Raw genomic sequence first — 22881 nt, forward strand, 5'->3', positions numbered from 1 at the left:
CTGCTCAAGAATGAATTGGACCCACAATGCACAGTGTGTCACCTACTCTAATTCTTGATTCCTACATCCTCAAGTAAAATTGACCACTTATTTTTATATATTTATTTGTTTTTTGAGACAGAGTCTCACTCTGTCGCTCAGGCTGGAGAGCAGTGGCGCGATCTCCGCTCACTGCAAGCTCCGCCGCCTCCCGGGTTCATGCCATTCTCCTGCCTCAGCCTCCCTAGAAGCTGGGACTACAGGTGCCCGCCACCACACCCGGCTAATTTTTTTGTATTTTTAATTGACCACTTATTAATATATCAATATTATAAAATGTACCTGTTCCAGTAATATCATTGGTTACACTTAATTTTACTAATCTTTTATCTATGTATCTTCACTATTAAACATTCATTATTTAACATTAACATTATGCAGTTTGCTGTTTATATATCCACAGTACTAACAGCAATAACTATAATAGTTATTTCAACTATTTAATGAGTACTCATGACTGCTGGGGAAGACCAGCTGTATAGTGCTGTGATAAGGTAATAGACATGGCCCCATATTCAAAAAGTCTGCAATACAGCTGAAAAGAAAGTGAATTTATATGAAATAACAAAATATCACCCATAAAAACATACCTATAGTTCATTCTAGCAAAAAAGAAAGAAAAAGTAATGGGTTATCAAAAATAAATTGGTAAAAACACAATACAGATCCACACAGGCATGTAGAACAAGGAGTAAAAGTACTATTAAAAGATGAGGATTGAGATTGTGCACAGCTCTCAACCCATTCACAAATTAAGACATAAAATCCTGTCCCATACTATTAAACAGAGTCAACACAATTGCCCAGATGTTTAGACATGTACTGTCAGGCTTTCTTCAGCAATTCCTGTAACTGAGTACCCCATTTTCTTAAAAAAATATATATATATTTTACAATTTTTTCCGCTTTTTCCTCATCTCTTACTTTGCTCTTTAGGAATGCAATTACAACCTTTACATTCCTTTTTTTCCACTGGCCAAACCACCTGCAAGCACAACTTCCTTATATTACTCTATGTTTGCTTAGATGTTCCATACGCCAGCCGGTTGAGGGGGCTCACACCTGTAATCCCAGCACTTTGGGAGGGCGAGGTGGGCGGATCACCTGAGGTCAGGAGTTCGAGTCCAGCCTGGCCAACATGGTGAAACCCCGCCTCTACTAAAAATATAAAAATTGGCCAGGGATGTTGGCACACACCTGTAATCCCAGCTACTTGGGAGGCTGGGGCAGCAGAATTGCTGAACCTAGGAGGCAAAGGTTACAGTGAGCAGAGATTGTGCCATTGAACTCCCACCTGGGTGACAGAGCAAGACTCAGTCTCAAAAGAAAAAAAAGGAAAGAAAAAGAAGTTCCATAGACCAAGTCTTAAAACAAACCAAGCACCCTACCAAATTCTTCCCCACTGGCCAGACCACTGGATGACCCACCAGATGACTCAAGATAAACATTCATGAGCAAGCCATATAGACCCCACAAGTCTATGTGCCTTCTGCATGGCCAGAATACCAAAATTTATCTTATTAAAACCCTGCTTTCTGCCCAGAATGCTGAAGTGTCAAATCTGGCCCTGACTCATCACTAAGCTCTGGAATAGTAACTTTCTTCTTACCATCTTCATTCTTGTTATTTGATTTTGCAAGTAGCAAGCAACTGAAACTATATTTGGTAACACTCCCATTTATCTAACTCAGTATTTGCTGGCAAATTGAGGAAGCTGATAGATCTAGAATAGCAATGAGAGAGAGGACACATCACTAAGTGATGAGATTAGAACTTGTACATAGCAAACAACCACAGCAGCAGTTCGAAATCCTGTCAGGAACTCAAGTTCCAGACTTGCTCTAAGAACTCAAATTTGTTTATAAGCAGTTATGACACTGTTGGATGAGAAACAAAATATGGGCAGCAGTATTAGTAAAAGAGATAGAGATTGATTTCTGAGTTTTAGATAATTAATATGAGAAACAATATAAACACAGTTACATTTAGGAAGAAAAGATACGCTATTATTATCATTAACAACAATCACAACTCAATAACGTTAATAATTTTGTATAGTTTTCAAAAAACTTGACTTAGCACATACATTTTCTATTATAAGTCTTGTAATGATCTGGGGACAACATAAGGCCATGGTTGTCACAATTTGTCCAAAAACATCCTGAGTTTCAAATTCATTAAAGATTAACTGAAATTACATGTATAAGAAGTAAAAGAATTAGGATATTAATCAGATGAGCAATGTCCAGATATTTTACTTTTCATATACTAAAATAGCTTCCATGAGATTTTCAGTGGAAAAGTTGGAGTATAGAGGTTACTTAAAACCTCCTCCTTAGGACAAATTTGCAGAGAATTCCTAAATGAATCTGCTTTGTTCTGACACTATAGACAATAGGGTTAAGGACTGGGGGAAGAAGAAGGTAGATATCTGCCATGAAGACGTGGACTATGGGAGATGGATGCTTCCCAAAGCGATGGACCATTGACACCCCAATAACTGGCACAAAGAAGATGAGCACCACACAGATATGGGATACACATGTGTTGAGTGCCTTTAGCTGCTCTTCCCAAGATGCAATACCCAGCACAGTATTAAGAATCAGAACATAAGAAAGAAGTATGAAGATTGAATCCACACCTGGTGTGGCAATGACTACACAAAGCCCATAAATGTTATTGATCCTGGCATCTGTACAGGATAATCTCAAAACATCCTGGTGCAAACAGAAGGCATGAGAGAGGGCATTGCCATGGCAGTATTGATAGTGTCTCAGTAGCAAAGGTGTGGGAAGTACAACTCCCAAGCTTCGCAGCAGACAGGCCAAACCAATTTTGCCAATTACACTGTTGGTGAGGATGGTGGGGTAATGCAGTGGATGGCAGATAGCAACAAAACGGTCAAAGGCCATGGCCAGCAACACTGAGGACTCCAGGAATGTGAATGTGTGGATGAAGAACAGCTGAGCATAGCAAGCACTTGCCTGAATCTCTGGAGCATCCAATCATAACACAGCAAGCATGGTGGGAAGTGTAGACAGGGACATCCCCAGGTCATTCCCTGCCAAGATAGAAATAAAGTAATACATGGGCTGATGGAGTGAGGATTCTGTCCAAATGACAGAGAGGATGGTAACATTACCCGTAAATGCTACCAAATATGCAAGACAGAAGAGGATGGAGAGCCAAGAATGAGCATACTCCAGTCCAGGAAAACCCCTCAAGATAAATATGGGCTCCATAGCATCACTGTTATTCCAGTCTACCATAGTGATCTTGAGTAACTCAGCAAATAGTGAGGAAAGGTTCGTGTTTTTCTTCCTGATCCCTCGAAGTTATCTCTTTTGAGTACAAACAATGGAATCAGGACAAAAATACGTCTTTTCTCTAACCTCACAGAGGAAGGAAGGTGGTATCTCTTGTCGGCCCTAAGTAAAAAATATTTCCTATTACTAAGGAGCACCAAATTCTGGAACAAAAATGTGGACTACACAAATACGGTCATCTTTGGCAAGAAATATGTTGGATTTTCATCGAAGGCACTAAAGAATTTAAGCAACATGAGAACAGAGAAAAAACTTTACTAATTATTATGAATATTAAAATAGAGAAAAGTCAGTGTGAATGTCGATGGATTTGTATGAGCTTCTGGCCAATGTTCTTGAGTTAATCAGTTATTGCTTCTAGGCTATCTTTTCAGTCATGACAATTGAATTGATCCCATGGGCTCAACATAATTTCTATTCAGATGTATTTTTATTTAATGATTTATAATATTTAAACATTTTAAATATTTAACATTTTAATAATACAAGATAAATACCCCATATATGAAAAGAGAGCATGAACATAAGAAGCAGAATCCATAATCCCAGCATGCTTTATTGAACTGCTATTTAACCAACATAGTTTTGAGCTGTTTAGTATAGCAACTATTCCTGATTTTTTAAAAATTCATGGTAAAAAATAACTATATATATGTGTGAGTGTGTGTGTGTGTGTGTATGTGTGTGTGTGTGTGTGTGTGAAATAAGAGTTTAAATAGTTTGAAAATAAATCTTTAGGCCATAACATCACAATGTAACTGTAAAAGTCCATTAAAGACATTTCCCTTTCTGCTCTTCCACAAAATGAGAACAGTGCATTTAACAGTTATCTATTACACGTTTTAAAGAGGTACTTTTCCACTTTATTTCTATTCATTGTTTTTTTAATTGATTGATTTCTCTTTCCAAATGATGCTTTCAATATCATTTTTAAAAGAATCGTCAATCCAAATATTAAGTGATTCTTAATTTTCTGACCCACTTGCACCTACTTCTGTGAAATCATGGCAATCCAGAATTTAGGCCTTAAATATTCACTATCAGTGCCTCTTAGAAACAATCAAGCTCTTTCTGAGTGTTTCAAAATATGATGCTAACATCTGGCTTTACTTTCCCTTGGCAATTTTTATTGTAATAGCCTCCCTGCCTGTGCTGGATACCAATGTTACCCTTGCTATATCATACTGTGTTGATGGCACTGGGGACAATAGCTGAGCATTATGAGATTCTCTGCCCCTTCTGTTAGCTAGTTCTTTATTTTAGCCCTGTCTAGTGTTATGCCCAGACCGTTTATTCCCCGAAGAAGACCACCAGAGTCCAGAGTCAAAGCTAAGCAGCAAGGATCTTTATTACAGGTTCGAACCTGGAACTCTCCCTCGCTCGTGAAACGAGACGGGCAGGAGAGCTCCCCCACTCAGCTCCGAACAATGTTATATAGTCTAAGAAAAGTGGGCATAGAGTTATTATACAAATCAGATATATGATTGGCTAGTGTTTGAACAAGGCGATTTGGCTAACTATGATTGGTTCCTGCCATTTCTGATATTTTGGTTCAAACTTTGAGGCGGGAGAGCAGGTTTATGGCAGCAAGAGTTTATCTTACTTAAACACGTCTTGTGACCTTGCCTCAGAACTTACAAAATCTCTGGTATGTGCAAAACAAAATCTCTGGTACGTGCAGAAAACCAGGTACTCACAGAACTTACGAAATCTCTGGTATGTGCAAAGATTAGAGAGCAGAACAAGGGTGTAGCGGGTGGGGGGTGGGTACACATCTATCTTTGTGTCCTTTCACTAGTTCCATTAACTGTCCCTGAGAAAATTATTTACTTACCTTGTCCCTTAGAGTCTGGGCCTCATAGACTTCAGCAACATCTCTCTGTAGCAACATCTCAGCCATTCCCTCAACCCTCCTTCTGGACTTTTAGTTTCTGATCTTTGGAAAGATTAAGATAAGACTTAGCCTCATCCTAAAGTAAAAATATTTCCAAATGTGGTCTCAAAGTCATATCACAAGGCTCCAGTTAGTTAGCTGTTTCTTTTCATTAGCTCCATTATATTTAATAAAAAGCTTTATTTTAAAAATCCCTTGACTGATTCTTATCTCAATTTCATACCGTGAAGACTGAAAGTTCTTAGACTGCACAACCTAGAATTCCAAAGAGGGCTTGACTTAGAATCTATATCTGAGGAACAAAAGAAAGCACAAAGCCATCTTCTCCATGTAATAAGAAAGATTTGTCTCTTTCTCTACTTTTACCGAAGTTCAGGAATCCTCCACCTTCTATGAGTCAGAACCTCCCCTGGTGCTCTTCTGCAGCCTAGGCAATCTGAATGAAGCTTTCATTTGAGACCCTTGTCTTAAATAAAGCAGTCAGCTACCCATCAAATTCTTTGTACCCAGCAGAGTATGTGTTTAGAGCATTTATTTTTCTTTATGTCAGGCCTCTGAGGCCAAACCAGGCCATCACATCCCCTGTGACTTGCGCGTGACTTGCACGTATACGCCCAGATGGCCTGAAGTAACTGAAGAATCACAAAAGAAGTGAAAATGCTCTGCCCCGCCTTAACTGATGACATTCCACCACAAAAGAAGTGAAAATGGCTGGTCCTTGCCTTAAGCGATGACATTATCTTGTGAAATTCCTTTTCCTGGTACATCCCGGCTCAAAAATTTCCCCCACTGAGCACCTTGTGACCCCCCCACTCCTGCCCGCCAAAGAACAACCCCCCTTTGACTGGAATTTTCCTTTACCTACCCAAATCCTATAAAACGGCCCCACCCTTATCTCCCTTCGCTGACTCTCTTTTTGGACTCAGCCCACCTGCACCCAGGTGATTAAAAAGCTTTATTGCTCACACAAAGCCTGTCTGGTGGTCTCTTCACATGGACGTGCATGACACTTTATCCCTAAGCAAAATTTTTCTCTCCTGTCTTTCATATCACTAGCTGACTTTATTTTTTCTTCCTGCTCACTCGGAAAATTGTTTTGACCTCCTATTGTAGAGTTGAGTTCATAAAAATGATATAGGTATTAACATTGAAATATATAGAACACACACAGAGAGAGAGTGAGAGATAGGAGAGAAAGAAAAAAAAAGAAGGAAGGAAGGAAGGAAGGAAGGAAGGAAGGAAGGAAGGAAGGAAGGAAGGAAGGAAGGAAGGAAGGAAGGAAGGAAGGAAGGAAGGAAGGAAAGAAAGAAAGAGAAAGAGAGAAAGAGAGAAAGAGAGAAAGAGAGAAAGGAGAGAAAGAGAGAAAGGAGAGAAAGAGGAAAGAAAGACAAGAAAAGAGAAAATTATGGACACAGTGAAGTAGTTTATTTTTACCCCACGCCAGAAAAATATGCTATGTTTTCTCCTTTAATTCTTTCAACCCTGAAATAAATCACATAGGATGCAAAGAACAAAGTGGATCACCACTCTTTAGAATTGTCTTTCTCCCTGCTTTATGTGCAAGTGCCCTATGTGCAGATTTCAACGTTTAGAAAACTTCAGTTGTAGACTGGCCAACAGATTTGAAGTTAGGACAGGCAGGAATATTTCTATTTGTACTCCCTATTAATTTTTAACTGTGTATGTTTAAGGTGTACAGAATGATGACTTGATATACATATATATATATATACACATACACACACACACACATTTACATAGTGAAATGATCATTACTGTGTGCATGTGTGTGTGTGTGTGCACACACGTGCATGTGTATGGTAAGAGCACCTAAGCTCTACTCTCTTGGCAAATTCTCAGTGTATAGTTTCTGTGGTTTTAGTTCTTGCTCATATTGGTTTATCCCTCACTTAAAAAGAGTTCCCATTTCTACAATATTATTAACTCACTGCTTTATCTCATTGATTTATCCCTCACCTGAAAAGAGTTCCCATTCTACAATATTATGAACTGTGGCCATGCTGTATATTAGATCTCTAGATTTATTCTTCCTGTGTAACTGCAAGATTGTACTCTGTGAGCTACTTTTCCGCATTTCCTCCACTACCTGGGCCCCCAAAACCCTTTTCCAGTCTCTATTTCTGTGTGTACTTTCCCTTTCTTATTCTCTCACTGACACATCTGTCATGTCTTTCACTTTTTAAAACCCCTTTATTGTCTTTTCTCTATTCATTTTCTTTTGGCTCTATTTCTAGGTCATTGACAATGATTCTTTGTGGTTCTTGTTGATTTTAGTACAATTTAATCACACTGAGATTGAAAGAGAAATAATAGAAAAGAACTGGAAGTAACAGCAAGACTGTTTCAAAGGGCAGAGGCATGAATCGGCTTATGTCACACATTCACCTATTCCAGGTAATTAAGGGAGAACTACTGAGGATAAGACCATTTTTTTTTACAGCCTCTCTAGTATCCTAGCTGCAGTTCTCAAAACCTATTCTCTGCTTATCAGCTTATCGCTTATCTTAAAATTGCTGAAAATTATTGGTACAAGACATTATAATATTGTAATAAATTTAATTTTTTTCACAGATGACAATAATTCTTTTTTCCTTTTGCATAAATGGTACATCATCTTTCTCATAATTTTACTCTCTTTAGTAAACTATATCCACATACAAACTACACTAAAAACTACCAACTAATATTTATAATCTAAAAATTAACACTTACCTGAAATTTAAACATAACACAATTGAATCAATATGCCTAGTTAATTTGCAATCAATAGCCCATTTCTCAAATGATCCACAGTTCCATTTTGTCTTTCTCTGACTAAACTTTTCTTCACTATACGTAAAGTTGTATTTTCTTTCTGTTCCTACGTCGGTGGCTTTCTCTCTCTTTGTCTCATTTTATGTATAGAAATATCTTTACTATTTTTTCTAGTCTCCTTCCCGCTTCCATTTTTTTCTATTTTGTTTTTATCTAAATTTGTGTCTTTTCAGTATGTAATCCTCTATTTTTTCCAGTCCCTTTGATTGGCTGTTTGTTTCTTCTAATTTCTGTTTGTGTTTCTATGGTTTAAGTTGTTGCTCTTATTGGCTTATCTCTCACCTGAGAAAAGTTCCCATTTCTACCTGAAAGTCAAACCTGTACTGATTAAAGATGCTACAATTTTGATTCTCTATGAACCTCAGGTTTTGAAAACCTTTGAATCTGTGAGTAGTGAGGCTTGAATGCTTCCACCATCTCTATAAATACTCCTGGTTTCTCCTGGCAAAGAAAATTAGGGATTGGTGTCAGAGTCTGTTGGATCCCCAGAGATGAAATGGCCACAGAAAGCCCTTAACCACAGGTATGGCAAGAGCATATGATCATAAACTGAAAATAGTAGAAAAGCATCCCTGTTTTCATCCACTATTCCTAGTTCTTTCTTTCAAATTTAATAGTTTTCTCAAATGAGTATAAGAAAGTAAATGTATGATAATTACTGTGATCCAGAGGAATACTGAAATTTCAGCTTTAATTAGGGGCATTGTACAGAACAATGATGATGAAGTGCAATGATAAGTCTTTCCATTATAAGAGGTTTACCACATTTCACTGAACAGAGTAGTTTATTAGTCATGTGCTTAATAAGCATTTATTAAGCAACAGGTTTCAAGGAGGCATACTAAGCACTTTAAAGGCAAAAGCTACTATCTAGTTCATCGCTACTTCCTCAGTGCTTGGTAAGAAGCATGATCTCCCAACACATTTTTTTTTCTTTGCATATTGGCTACCCTACCTCTTTGCATTTATTTATAAATTTTAGAAACAGATTATCTATTTCTATCAAGATATATATTGAGACTATTATTGAGAATATGTTGAATCTATAGATCCATCTGGGGAGAATTGACATGTTTAGAATATAAGACAACTAATCCAAGAACAGGAACTTCAATTAATTAAGGTCTTTATTTTTTCTCAATATTATCTTATACTTCTCTGTTTGGAGATTACATATTTTACACTAGGTTTATTCTCACATATTTGGCATTCAATTGTGCTAATGTAAATAGCATGATTAATTTTTTTTCTAAATCTTTGGGACTGTTATGTAAAAATAAAGTTAATTTGTCTTTTTTCAGAAGAACTGCTGAACTTATTTTTTATTTTTAATAAGTGACCTGTAGTCTCTAAGGTCTTATTTTGCACCAAATCACACCTCCACAAGTAATGTCAGCTTCTTTCTCTCTTATTTAAAATCTTAATTATCTTTCTCTATATTTATCGCTTTGTTGCATTGGATAAGATCTCCAGTGCATTTTGGGGAGAAGGGATAAAAATTGTTTACTTTTCTTTTTGCAGATATCACAGGTATGGTTATTAACATTTCATCATTAAGTATGTTTGCTAAGATTTTTTGTACCTGCATTTATCAAAGAATGTGGTCATCTTCTATTTTTCATGTAATAAGGGATTTTGCCAAAAATGGATGCTGAATTTTATAAAATTATTTTGGGTTTATTGAAATTCATGCTTTTATGATACATATTATTTTTCTTTAATATCATGTTAATGAGATTAATTATATTGATTTATTTTCAAATATCAATGTTGTCTTTCTGGAATAAACTCAAGTTTGGAATGCCATTTTCTTTTCTTTATTTATTGCCAGATTTGGTTTGCAAACATTTCATTCAGGATTTTGACATCAATGTTCTTCAGTAAGCAAGGCCTGAAATGTTCCTTACTGTAATATCTTTGTTATGTTTTGCTATGAGATTACACAAAGCTCTAAAATACCTGAAGAAATATTCTTTCTCTTCTCCCCAGGAAGATTTTGCATATGCTAATATTTCTTTTTTTAATTAAATGGCCTTCCCAGGGTAGTTTTAATTATGGGTTTTCTAGTTAACCCTTGCAGACAATTCAGTTTTTCTCTTTGTCAGTTTTAAAACTAGTTGTGGAGAGATGTAATTAAAGACTACATTATCCAACATTTATAGGACCATTTAGATCTTCTATTTATTCTTTTACCAATTTTTGTAAATTTTATTTATCTAGGAATATGTAGTTTGAATATACATTTTGATATTTATTGGTTAAAAGTTATTCACTAAGTATCTTTATAATTTTTCATTGTCTGCAGTAGTCGCACGGTATCTGCTTTTCTTGTTACTCGTGTTGTTTTGATATGCATTTTCTCTTTTATATTACTAGTGTCACAGTAGATTGACAGTTTCATTGGACTTTCAAACAGTCAACTTCAGAGGTTAGGTTCTCCAGAAGCAAATACAAAGGGAGAGTTTGAGATGAAAAGGACTTGTTAGGAATTAGGTGTTGATTCAGCTGCCCTGAACTTAACTTTGGTTAAGTGATTTAACCAAAGTTTCATAGCTAATAACTAGATAAGCCACTAAACCAATTGGTCTCAATAACTGGCATATTAAATACAGCATAGAAAATAACATTCCTTAAACTCTACTTGTGTAGCAAAAGGCAAAGGTCTATTCCTAACCTTATGCTTTCTTTTCTTGCAGTCCCATGGCCATCTCTGCCAGAGTTCTCCACTGTTGTGTACACTTCTTTCTTGCTCTGATCACAGTGGTTGAACATAGCAAATGCTGAGACGTATCGAATTGTGAGGACAAAATGTTATTCTTTAAAACAATCTTTATTGTGACTCAGTAGTGTTTTGAGTGTTGGTTCAGCTAACCTGACTGGGTTGCATTCTTTAGGGCTTCATCCTAGCAGTTGCCAAGGCTGCTGTAGTGCTTTGAGTTTTTGGTCCTCAAATAAATTCCCTGAAAGGACAGGTTGAATAAGTCCTCTGTGCCAGCATTAAGGCATGTCAGATGAACATTTTTCTCCTATGGAAACAGAAAGAAAAAAAAAAAAGTAAATTTCAGGTGGAATTTTCCTGCCCAAATCTCCCTTCTCTTCCTTGAACAGCACAGACCATACAAATGCTGGATCCTTTGGATATCATCGGCACTGAGCTGGAAGGTTCCAGGGTCGTGATACCAGTAAGTGGGGTACATTATGGAGCTCTGATTCCCAGAGTGCTGCAGGCCCAAAGAATGCCCAATCTCATGAGTTGCAACCAGGAACAGATTATATCCTGAAAAATTGTAGAAAAAAATATAAAATTAACTATGCGTAGGGAATGCAGAAAGTGTGTGAAAAAGAACAAAGAAAAAGGAGAGAACAGAACAGGAGGAAAGGGCTAATGTTAGAGGGTAAAGGAAAAGGTAGGCAAGGAGGGAAAGAAGGTAAGTAGAAAACAGAAGGGCAAGATATTTGGACAGATAAACTTGAAGCAAAAAAGACACATGGAAAGAATTGAGGGACTGATAAATAGAAGCAAAGAGATAAGGAGAAAAAAAAACCCACAATCTGACAATGTGTTTATTATGGGATCTTCTGTGTTCAGAAATGATCCCACAACTCCTCACTTATGAAGAAAAACTGATTCCTCAGCCAAATCTTCCACCTCACCCTGACCACTCTGGATCCCTAAATGGAGACCATCAACACCGAAACCCAGGTTCCCAGAGAGTTCTAGCACTCCCACCAAACAAGGCATTTACCAGTGTTTGAAGTTGACCAATGTTCATTCTTGTCAAAATGGACAACTCCAGGATTTCCAGAATTTGGTAAAAAGGCATGACCTAAGATACCACCTGGCCCATCAAAGGGCCAGCCATCTTCATGGGCTGTGGACGACAGAAGCTATGGTCACGATGAGGGTGGAGGGAGAAACAAGGGCCAGAATAGTCTTAAGTAACCCTCAGAGACTTAGGATACTGTGCAACAGTCTACCACTGGGGATGTGAAAGGGCTAAGGCATTATCTATGCAGAGAAATAAGGTGGGGCCAAAAATTTTCCTGCTCTGTTATCTAGGGTAAAAAGAAAGATAGATGGCAGACACTGAGTAAAGCTTATAAGTTAGACAATAATAATAATGACAACCTCTTTTCAAAATGGTAGGGGAAAAGGGAAAGAGAATTTAAACTCTGAAAGTTTTTATAAGTAGGTTGGATCAACTTTGAATAGCATTTCAATAGATTTGGGAGCTATACATTGTCATTTTTGGAAGGAAAATGTGCAATACCCCCACCATATTCACACTGCAGCCAACACCACTTCTTTTTTTATTGCTTCATTTTACTAAAAGTGTCCTCCCTGTGTTACAGGATTTGCTTTGCATTAGGATTTTTTCAGACTTTTTTTCTCAGAAACTTTAATAGAGGAGCTGGGTTTTTGTTTAAGGATGGAAACCCTTTGTCCTTTACACAGGGCATATACATATCCTTCTTCCCATGTCAATTTCTTACCCCACTGCCAGAAAGAAATCTTGATGTCTGCATCTTCATTCTGCACTTGCTGGAATATCAAAGGGGTCACATTGCTCCAGATGGAAACTGCATTATATATACTGTCTTTCACTGTGGATGGCTTCATATCATGTGGGTAATTGATAATCCTGAGGAAAGTAATCTCTAAATGAAAAAGTTCAGAGGTATGGGAATTATCCTAGCTCTAAACATGAATAATTCTACTTTAGGGAGAATCATTTAATAGTTTTAGGATTCATTTTGGTCATTTATAAAGTTGAGCTAATTTCAGACTAACTAAATCAGAAACTTAAGAAATTAAACTTGCAAATATAGATTTCTAAGAATTTTAACAATATCCCACATTATTCTTAGGTCAGCTAAAGTCTAAGAACAACAGCCCTATCTGGTGGTTGCAGAAAAATAAGTAAATAAAACAATGTGAACTAAATTAAATTAAATTAAATATACAGTATTCTACATAGATTAAAATGTATAGCATTCTACATAATTTAGTACTGTTTGCTTTAGATATCTCAAATATATTTAGAATCCCCAAAAAAAAGAGTAACCTAGGCAGAAATTAAGTTTTCAAAATTGTGCCTTAGAACCATCCACACACTCATACATTAAAATTTAAAAGAAAAGATTTAACAAAGGGAAAGGATACTGGTTATGCTCTCTACTTTCTAAAGAGATGGTTAGAGGAAGTTAGAAAAGGATCTGGTAGTATTGTCTTCTCTGAGGGAGATTTTGGGCTTTGAGTGGGCTGGCAGTGAAAGCAGAAGACAATAGAGGTGCCTCCAGGAGAGACCTGGTAGAAAGCCCTTTAAGGTCATCACCCTACACATTATCCTCTAGACCTTAATAACAAGCACCTGTAAGTTAGAGTGTACTTATTCCACTTGCATCTTCCTGGTGAGATGGAGGTGTTGGACCCATCGGGCACCCCACAGCGGGGCTGGTGCAGCACGGCATGCATTTGCATATCAAGTCGGCGTGTCCCATTCCGATGGAATTGTTGCAGGAGCTGTATTTGTGTCTCCTGGGTAAGGAGTGGCGACTCCTTCTTGGTCAGGAAAAATTGATGGAAATAGTCCTGAATCAGATCAAGAAGGATGAGTATTTAGAGTCAATAGGGAAGACCTATATATTAATTACCCTGGGCATATCCTTCTTTGAGGGTCTCAGATGGATGGTACTTAGTCTGGCCTTCCTAAGTCTCCTGTTCTCAGTGAGATGATGGCAGCCATCCCTGATTCTTTATGCCACAGTGAAATGACATTAAGGACAGGTGACAGAATAAAAATAACCTGGATAAGCTGTAACATTTTTTTAAAAAGAAAAAGCTTCCAAGTTGTAGGATGGAGAAACCCAAGTGTAAACCACATGAAGGTATTACCTGGGAATTGCCCAGGGAAGATGGCCTCTGGTCTTTCTGACTGATGGAGGTTTTCTTAATCAGGACAGAATCAATCACTCCAGGACATAAAATTTGGCTGGTTCTGCATTCCCCATTTCATTCGCATTTACTTCCATTTCGTTTAGCGACTTTTAAAGAGCCCATTGTTTACCTATTCCTTGTCTCCACTGATTTTTCTGCCAGTCTGGTGTATTAAATGTAAACTTCTAAAAACAGAAAAAGCACATTGTATTGTAATTAGGCTTTCTCTGTCTATATTTGAACGCTAGCTGCACTCAAAATACTTCAAGGGCAATGCTCCTATCTGGTACAGCTTGATCTATTCCACAGTTCTTATGGGTACTTGATGTAAACCTATTGACTGTTTTTTTTTTTCTAAATTATATGACTGCATTTTTATGTCTTTGTTTTATTATCAGCTGAGCTGGGCACTAAGAAGCAAATGACTTATTATATTGTTCTGAGCTAAACATTAGCAGGAAATTTGACTAGGTTCCTATACAATTACAAAATACATGACTGCAATCAGTTATAACATTTTTTAGGTATTTTGGATGCTTAAAAGGTTTGGAACAAATTCATAATTTTTTTAGAAATTGAAAGTGTCTGGTAGACCCACTGAGAGATTACTCAGTCAATGTGAAGGTCACATTAATTCATTTGAATTATTTCCCCTGATCTCTCACTACTTAGCAGGCTCAGAGACCTATAAACTGGAGTGTTCACTATGCCATTTAGAAGACTAAGAGAGTGAGAGATGAGCAATGGGGCTGAATTAGGCACAGAAGGCACAGTGACTAGGGCCCAAAAACACTTTTAGGGGCTACAAAAAATTATTATTTTTTCTTAAAATTAGAAGAGTAAAATGAACACACAGATTGAATAAAATGTTTTCATATATAATATTAATGTATGTATTTATCATTATACCATGCAGTCACACATACACACACACATGAAATAAGAGCCCACAATGGTCACCACGTAATAATGTGGTCCTAAGTCATTCACCTACCTTAACAAAGTCCCATCCTTTATGGACTGTAGCAGGGGGCACTGGAAGGGCGAAACACCAGGGCAAGAAGATAGTAACTCTTAAGATGACGAGCTGCATGCCAAACACTCATTTGTCCCACTGCTTGAATTCAGGTTCCTAACTTGGGCCACCGGACTTTTATAGCTGTGCCAGCAACATCCAATGACTCACTGTGCCAGTTTGGCCTTTCTTTGAATTTGTAAGTGGCCTCATCATCCATACCTGCTGAGGGCAGAGTGACCAGCATGCAAGGGTGACAAAAGCAGCCATGGGGTTTATTTTTATGCTCAATTCACACCTGATGGTCCTCAGCATCCCGGGCCACAGGTTTGGTTAAGGAAATGCAGGTCAGTCTCAGAATATAGGGGGCATCATTTTTTAAAATGGAGGAAAAAAAAAAAACAAACAAGAAACAGGAGGTGTGCCTAAACTCATTACAGCTTTAGCTATAGAATAATTACTTGACCAGTCAGAGACATTCAATCTTGCTCCAGAAGCTAAAAAGAGAAAAAAGAATAAAATCAAGGGAAATAAATAATGTCCCCTGTAATAAAGATCCAGATCAGAGTATGAAAATCTCCAAGACCTATATAAAAGAGATCTAGAAAAACACAGAAAGAGGTAGTTAATAGCTGTATGTTGAAGAAAACAAAGCACTGATAATAAGTTGACACACACACACATCTATAGATGTACATGTATACATATATGTACAGATACATATACATATATATCTCATAGCAAACCATTTCAGCTCATTGCCTTAGAAATCACACAACTTGGCTGGGTTCAGTGGCTCGCACCTGTAATCCCAGAACTTTGGGAGGCTGAGGCAGGTGGATCACCTGGGGTCAGGAGTTTGAGACCAGTCTGACCAATGTGGTGAAACTCCGTCTCTACTAAAAATACAAAAAATTAGCCAGGCATGGTGGCATGTGCCTATAATCCCAGCTACTTGGGAGGCTTAGGCAGGAGAATTGCTTGAACTCGGAAGTGGAGGTTGCAGCGAGCCAAGATTGTACCATTGTACTCCAGCCTGGGCAACAAAAGCAAAACTCCGAAAAAGAAAGAAAGAAAAAAGGAAAGAAAGAAAGAGAGAAAGAGAGGAAGGAAGAAAGGAAGGAAGGAAGGAAGGAAGGAAGGAAGGAAGGAAGGAAGGAAGGAAGGAAGGAAGGAAGGAAGGGAGGGAGGGAGGGAGGGAGGGAGGGAGGGAGGAAGAAAGGAAGGAAGGAAGGAAGGAAGGAAGGAAGGAAGGAAGGAAGGAAGGAAGGAAGGAAAAGAAAGAGAGAGAAAGGAGGGAAGGAAAGAAGGAAGGAAGGAGAGAGAGAGAAGGAAAGAAGGAAGGAAGGAAGGAGAGAGAGAGAGGGAGAGAGAGAAGAGAAAGAAAGAAAGAAAGAAAGAAAGAAAGAAAGAAAGAAAGAAAGAAAGAAAGAAAGAAAGAAAGAAAGAAAGAAAGAAAGAAAGAGAAAGAAAGAAAGAAAGAAGGAAGGAAAGAAAGAAAGAAAGAGAAAGAAAAAGAGAGAGAGAGAGAAAGAAAGAAAGAAAGAAAGAAAGAAAGAAAGAAAGAAAGAAAGAGAAAGAAAGAAAGAAAGAAAGAAAGAAAGAAAGAAAGAAAGAAAGAAAGAAAGAAAGAAAGAAAGAAAGAAAGAAAGAAAAAGTCACACAACTCTGGAAATTGATCTTAACTCTGCTACTTAAAAGCTGTTCAACTAGGCCAGGTGCAGTGGCTTACACCTGTAATCCCAGCACTTTGGGAGGCTGAGGCGGGTGAATGATCTGAGGTCAGGAGTTCAAGACCAGCCCAACCAACATAGTAAAACCCGTCTCTACCCCAGCATGGTGGCAGATGCCTGTAATCCCAGCCACTTGGGAGGCTGAGGCAGGAGAATCACTTTAACCTCAGAAGGTTGAGGTTGCAGTGAGCCGAGATCGCACCACTGCACTGCAGCCTGGGCAACAGAGTGAGACTGTGTCTCAAAAAAAAAAAAAAAAAAATCAACTGGGCATGGTGGTGCTCACTTGTCCGAGCTACTCAGGAGGCTGAGGTGGGAGGATCATTTGAGCCTGGGAGGTCGAGGCTGCAGTGATCCATGATCATGCCATTGCATTCTAGCCTTGACAACAGAGTGAGATCCTATCTCCAAGAAAAAAAAAAAAAAAAAGAATTAAAATGGAAGATAATGAAAGAATTTGTTAAAAATATACAATTATTGAGAGCTTATTACAAGACAATTCTGTGTTTTAAACCTTTGGTATAGATTAAAATACACTATAAAAATTCTATAGGTTAAAAAAAATGAGATTCAAAGAGTTGAAAGAACATGCCAAAGTCACACTATTAATGAATAAAGAAAATTCGCTTCAAATCTGTTAACAAAATATTTCATCAACAGGAGTAAACAACATGATATATATGTGGAGGCAGGTCAACAGGTAGATGAGAGATAGATAGACAGATAGACGGCTACTACTCAACAGCAGCAGGCAACAAACTACTGACACATGCAACAAAATAGACATTAAAAACATGTTGAATTAAAGACGTGGGAAACCAAATGGTAATCCTATTTGAGGCTCAAGAACAAGGAAAGCTAATTTGTAGAAAGCAATGAGTATAGTGGTTGCCTCGGTCATGGAGGGGATTGTTTGTAAAGGAGCACAATAGAAATTTATCCAGGAACGAAATGTCTATTTCTTGAATGATATCTGGGTAATACAAATATATTCACTTTTTGAAACTCACTAAGCTCTACACTTAAGATTCATACATCATACCATTAAACCTCTACAAAAATAAATACAATTTCAATGAATAAAGAAAATAAAAATAAAGATTAATAAGGTACTAAAAGCGGCACCCATTTCACCATGAGTGATATAGAACTGTAATATAAATGGTAATGTATGTGGTCAAATGAGCATATAAATAATCATTTTGTTGATGTTATTGAAATGTGAGTGCTGTATCCCAGTTAATGTGCTAAAGGAAGAAAGTTATATGCTAAATCACAGGTAACTACTGGAATGTCAACCAGAAGAATTAATAAAATAAGACATATGTGATATACTTTGAAAAGATAATATGGTTAATCTGAAAAAGGCAAGATGGATTTAAGATTGCCTATGCAAACAATGATGTTTGTTGTTAGACAAATATGGTATAGAGACAGTTATTCCTGATAAGCTCTATCGACTTCGTAAAATATGAGTTTGTTCACTAAAGTCTCACGGTGATATAGGCCTTGTTATATTCTCATTTCAAAGATTAATAAACTACGGTTTAGGGAATATAAAACTCTTTCCGTGGAAATGATACAAATATTAATATTTACATCTATATCTGACTAACTTTTAAGTCAGATTATGTATTAAATGAGGCATGCTGCTTATCTTTACTGGCAGATCTCCATCAGTAATATCATCAACATATCTTTGATGTTTCTATAGCCTGAATACATTAAAAAACCTAAGCTCATGGGGTCACAGTGAAAGAAACAAGGTGAAAATTACTAAAACTTATTCAAAATCTATAGCAGTTTTGAAAGAAGAGAAAATAAAATAAAATAAAAATCCTCTAAGTCTCTCACATTTTCTCCAATGTTCTGAACATAGACTTCTCTAGGATGGTTAAAAATCAGGTTAAATCTCCCTATCCCATTGAAGGAAGGTGACCAGAGAACCCCCATAGAGCATGGTTCCTCAGTCACTCTGACGTGTTCTTGAAATTCTGTTGCAGAAATGTTAATAAATGAAACCTTCCTGAAATTTCAAAATATTCTGTTGTACACAATAACTATATACAATTTTTATTTGTCAATTGACAAATTTACTAACAAATTGAAAAAAAAATGAAATATAAAGAAGCCCTCATATTTTACAGCCCATAAATGACACTGTAGGTTCATTAATGACAGCAACTTCACGTTGCATTAATATCTGTAGTACAGACTTTAGAACTTGGAAGGAACCCATTATTCAAAAGTGTTGAGTAAAAAACAATCTCATAGCTGGTAGGGAAATCAGAAGTGAGTGAATACTTAACAAACTAGCGATACATAGGTGCATATAATTCAGATCGCTCAACACAGGACGAGTGATCATTTTAACAACTTATTGAGCATATACACTGTGTCAAGAATGCACTTTCTTCATCAACCCAACTATCTGTGAAGTAGGTGTTTTATGGTATTCATCTTGTAGTTAAGGAAATGAGGTTTTGAGGTCATTTAATTGTCATTGGGGTCACAATGCTCAAAGTTATATACAGAAGTTATAAACAAAGAGTATTTTATTCTGAAGGCAGAATCTTTGATCACTGGCCTGGATTGCCACTTTTGATGAGACTGCCCCGTCTCTCATCTTGAAACACACCTCTCTAATGCTGCTCCTGGAACTCCCAGTATGTCCCATGCGATCTGATAGGGCCGGCACAGATGAGCAGCCACCTGTAAGCCTGACCCAGCACTCAAATACATGAGTGCTGAGTGCTAAGAGCCAGCTTGACTAAGAAAGCAAATGAATGACTTATTAATGATTCAGCTGCAGATAAGGTAAACAATGTATTGAAAGTACAACAGTGTTTCTCAAAATGTAATACGCATGGAATCGCCTGTGGATATTAATAAGAATGCAGATTCTAATTCAGCAGGTCTTGGATAAGCCTAATGTTCTAAATTTCTAACAAGATCCTAAGTGATGCCAATGCTGCTGATCCAAAATCATACTTTTTAAATAGTTATGAGGCAGAACATATTGGCAATATAAGGAACAAAAGACCTGTGAATTTAACCAGAAAGTTTTAATAATGGATACCAGATTTTAGATATATTTTTAAATCAGAACTATGGAAACAGGCCCCTATCTCTCCTCTCACCCCCATCTATGCTTTCATCTTTCTCATCATGCCTGTAGTATTTGATCTCCTGGGTGTAAACATCTGGCCTCTGCCTAAGACCTCTCCCAGAAGATTTTGAATGGTTTCCCATCTCCTTTTGGATGAAAGGAGAAAAAGTAATTTTGAAGATATTAGAATGCATGGCCACCTTTTCTGTCACTCAGGTAAAGAGTAGGTGCAGGGAGAATTTGTGTGGCATTGGAAAATTGATGTCTCTGTATATGTATTTATATATGTACATATACATACATATATATGTAAAGTTAACTTTCAAACATCCTCAGGCATGTCAGTCAGGAGGTATTTCAGAAGAAAGAATTGTTGTTATAGGAGATGACAACTTCATGCACCCTGAAGACCCTGCAGTGGGGCAAGATATGGACCTCCATATCTAAGACAACGATATTGATGATCCCGAGCCTGTACAGGCCTAGACAATGTAGTATTTATGTATTCGTTTCTAACAAAAAGTTCAAAAAAATTTAAAAAAAAACAATTTAAAAATATAAAAAGGTTATAGAATAAGGATGTAAAGAAAAAAGTTTTTACACTTATACGATGTTGTTGTGTTTAAGCTAAGTGCTATTACAAAAGATTCAAACATTTAAAAAATTAAAGTTTGTAAATAAAAAAGTTATAAGAAGATAAGGTTAATTTATTATTAAATAAGAAAGTTTTAAGCTAAATTTAGGGTAGCCTAAGTGTACAGTAGTGTACATTCACTCACCAATCACACCCTGACTCACCCAGAGCAACCTCGAGGCCCACACGCTCCTTTTATAGAAAGTGCCCTACCAAAGTGTAGCATTTTTAATCTTTTATGTTGTATGTTTACCATACATTATTTATGTTTGGATATACAATTATTTACTATTGTGTTACAATTGTCTATAGTATTTAGTACAATAGCTTGCTGCATGGTTTTGTAACCCAGGAACAATAGGCTATAGCATCTACTTTAGTTATGCCATCTCGGTTTGTGTAAATACACTCTACGATGTTCTCATGACAATGCCTTTCTCAGAATGAGTATCTCTATCATTAAGTGTTGTATGACATACATACAGGTATGCACACAAACACACCTATATATTTTATTAAAATTATACATGCTTATATTTTTAAAAATCAAACAGTGCAAAGATTTGAGAAAAGAAACAACAGTTCCTTGACTCTCCTTTGCCATCTTCAGTACACTCCCTGAAGGAAACAATTTTGAGTTGTTTAAATTTCTTCTTTTATAAGTTTTTCCAGTAATAACATTCAACTACTTAACTAATGTGTTTATATTGTTATTTACTGATTTGCAGTCTTGGATAATATCTATCGTCATAATAAATAAGAATTCACCTTAACTGAAAACCCCTTAAGTCCTGTCCTTCTTAATATGTTTGTTATTATTTTATTTTCTTCATTGTGTATGCTAAGCTTCTAAACAATATTATGGTCATTGTACTTCTCATTAAAACAGATACAAATAATATTTCTTCACTCTTCACTTAGGAGAATGAGGATATTAATGTCCACAAATACTTCTTTTAATGAACTATCTTTTTACTTAAAAATTGTTTATATTATTTTGTCACCACAAAGTAGTCTTTCATATTTTTCTTCAAAAGTTGAAAATCAACAAATAATATGTATAATTCTATGACTATGGGATTATAAATTGCATATTTATAAAATGCAGAATTATTGCATATCCATTTTATTTGCACAACTTTCACTATTTCATCAAGTTTTTCATTAGTTTACTTTTCCTTTTGCATTATTTTGTGTTAGTAAACTTAAATTTTAATTTTTAAATATATTTTATGTTTTCTTTTCTTTTCCATCCCTATATTTTGTTCTTTACTTGCAGAAATTTTGTCAAGTGTTTAATATATACATTGAATAAAAGACCTTCATGTGATGCTACCCCAAAAGAAAAAATACATGGGTCATGGGAGATGTGGTGTTTTCTGCCCTCACAACTATGGACTCTGTCATGTTAAATTCATTGGTTTCGAAAGGAGGTACACGTTTTCCATAAATAAACTACAGTTATCATCTGGAAACTTTGGTGTCTTTATACTCAGAAACCAAATGGCCAGAAGAAGATTAATCATATTTTCAAGGGTAACTGACCCTGATCCTCAGAAAAAAGAAAAACTGTCATAAAACATGCAAAAAAGTCAGGTCATGGAGCTGGAATAATCCTCTCTGGGGATTATCCTAATGGGCAATACTCAGTCCAGAGCTTTCGCCTAGATTGGCCAGATTTTTCAGTCCTATATTGTACTTTTACTTTTCTTTCTGTCAAATCCTGCTTTTTCCCCTTCCCTTTCACAAATATTGAATTCTTAATACATTAAGTCTGTATTATGACAGAGTGTATGAGAATTAACATAATATAGGGGCAAAACTGTAAATGTGAATTGCTCTCTGTTCCATATAAACACGAATTATTTCTGATTTTTTAAATTATTGTTTTCTGTATGGGATAGAATAAAAATATTTATCAAATGAATGCCTGTCATGTACCTAAGGCTAATGAATCTAAGAAGTCATATCTGTCCAGTGGTTGTAACTACTACTTGGTTGAACTTCCAGCAGTCTACAGTCACTTTCCAAGGTGTAACTGTAGTCTGCAGAGACCACACAGGTGAGTTAAAAGGAGATAAGTTAGGGAATGTGACACAAAATTTCATCAATGACCTTGGGGTATGGTATTTGTTTTGGAATTAACTTATTAGCCCCAGACATTTGCAGACAATTTCATAGACCTCTGTTTCGTCTCTCTCACTGTAATAGCTCTTACTCATTAAACTAAGGATTGAGCCACTACCAAATACATCAGTCCCAATTATACATTAGAGATATCAGTGTCAATTCAGATCCTGCATCCAACAGTCCTAAAATGACATGATGTTCATTTTTCACCAGTATAGTTACTCAAGC

The 22881-nt window shown here is 36.6% G+C and overlaps 2 protein-coding genes across 3 annotated transcripts in view; both read right to left on the reverse strand.

The window, feature by feature from the left end:
- Window positions 1–2360: 2360 nt before the first annotated feature.
- On the reverse strand, window positions 2361–3308 carry LOC102118752 (olfactory receptor 51L1-like). The gene is given in 1 exon segment (XM_015436040.3): window positions 2361–3308. A coding segment is annotated over 1 exon segment (948 nt).
- Window positions 3309–10905: 7597 nt separating this feature from the next.
- MMP26 (matrix metallopeptidase 26) overlaps window positions 10906–22881 on the reverse strand; it is a 370667-nt gene continuing 358691 nt past the window's right edge. Inside the window, exons 3-8 of one of the 2 annotated variants that reach the window (XM_065529738.1) lie at window positions 15027–15067; window positions 13467–13687; window positions 12589–12737; window positions 11841–11966; window positions 11210–11371; window positions 10906–11120 (exon numbers count right to left, since the gene is read on the reverse strand). In XM_065529738.1, the coding sequence (XP_065385810.1) occupies window positions 11092–11120; window positions 11210–11371; window positions 11841–11966; window positions 12589–12737; window positions 13467–13576 (576 nt within the window). In that variant the 5' untranslated portion in view covers window positions 13577–13687; window positions 15027–15067 and the 3' untranslated portion in view covers window positions 10906–11091. Of the gene's footprint in view, window positions 11121–11209; window positions 11372–11840; window positions 11967–12588; window positions 12738–13466; window positions 13688–15026; window positions 15159–22881 lie in introns of those variants that run through there. The other variant, XM_005578924.4, reaches the window with a different exon arrangement.

Source organism: Macaca fascicularis, chromosome 14 (genome assembly GCF_037993035.2).
Source record: "Macaca fascicularis isolate 582-1 chromosome 14, T2T-MFA8v1.1".
NCBI lineage: Eukaryota > Metazoa > Chordata > Mammalia > Primates > Cercopithecidae > Macaca > Macaca fascicularis.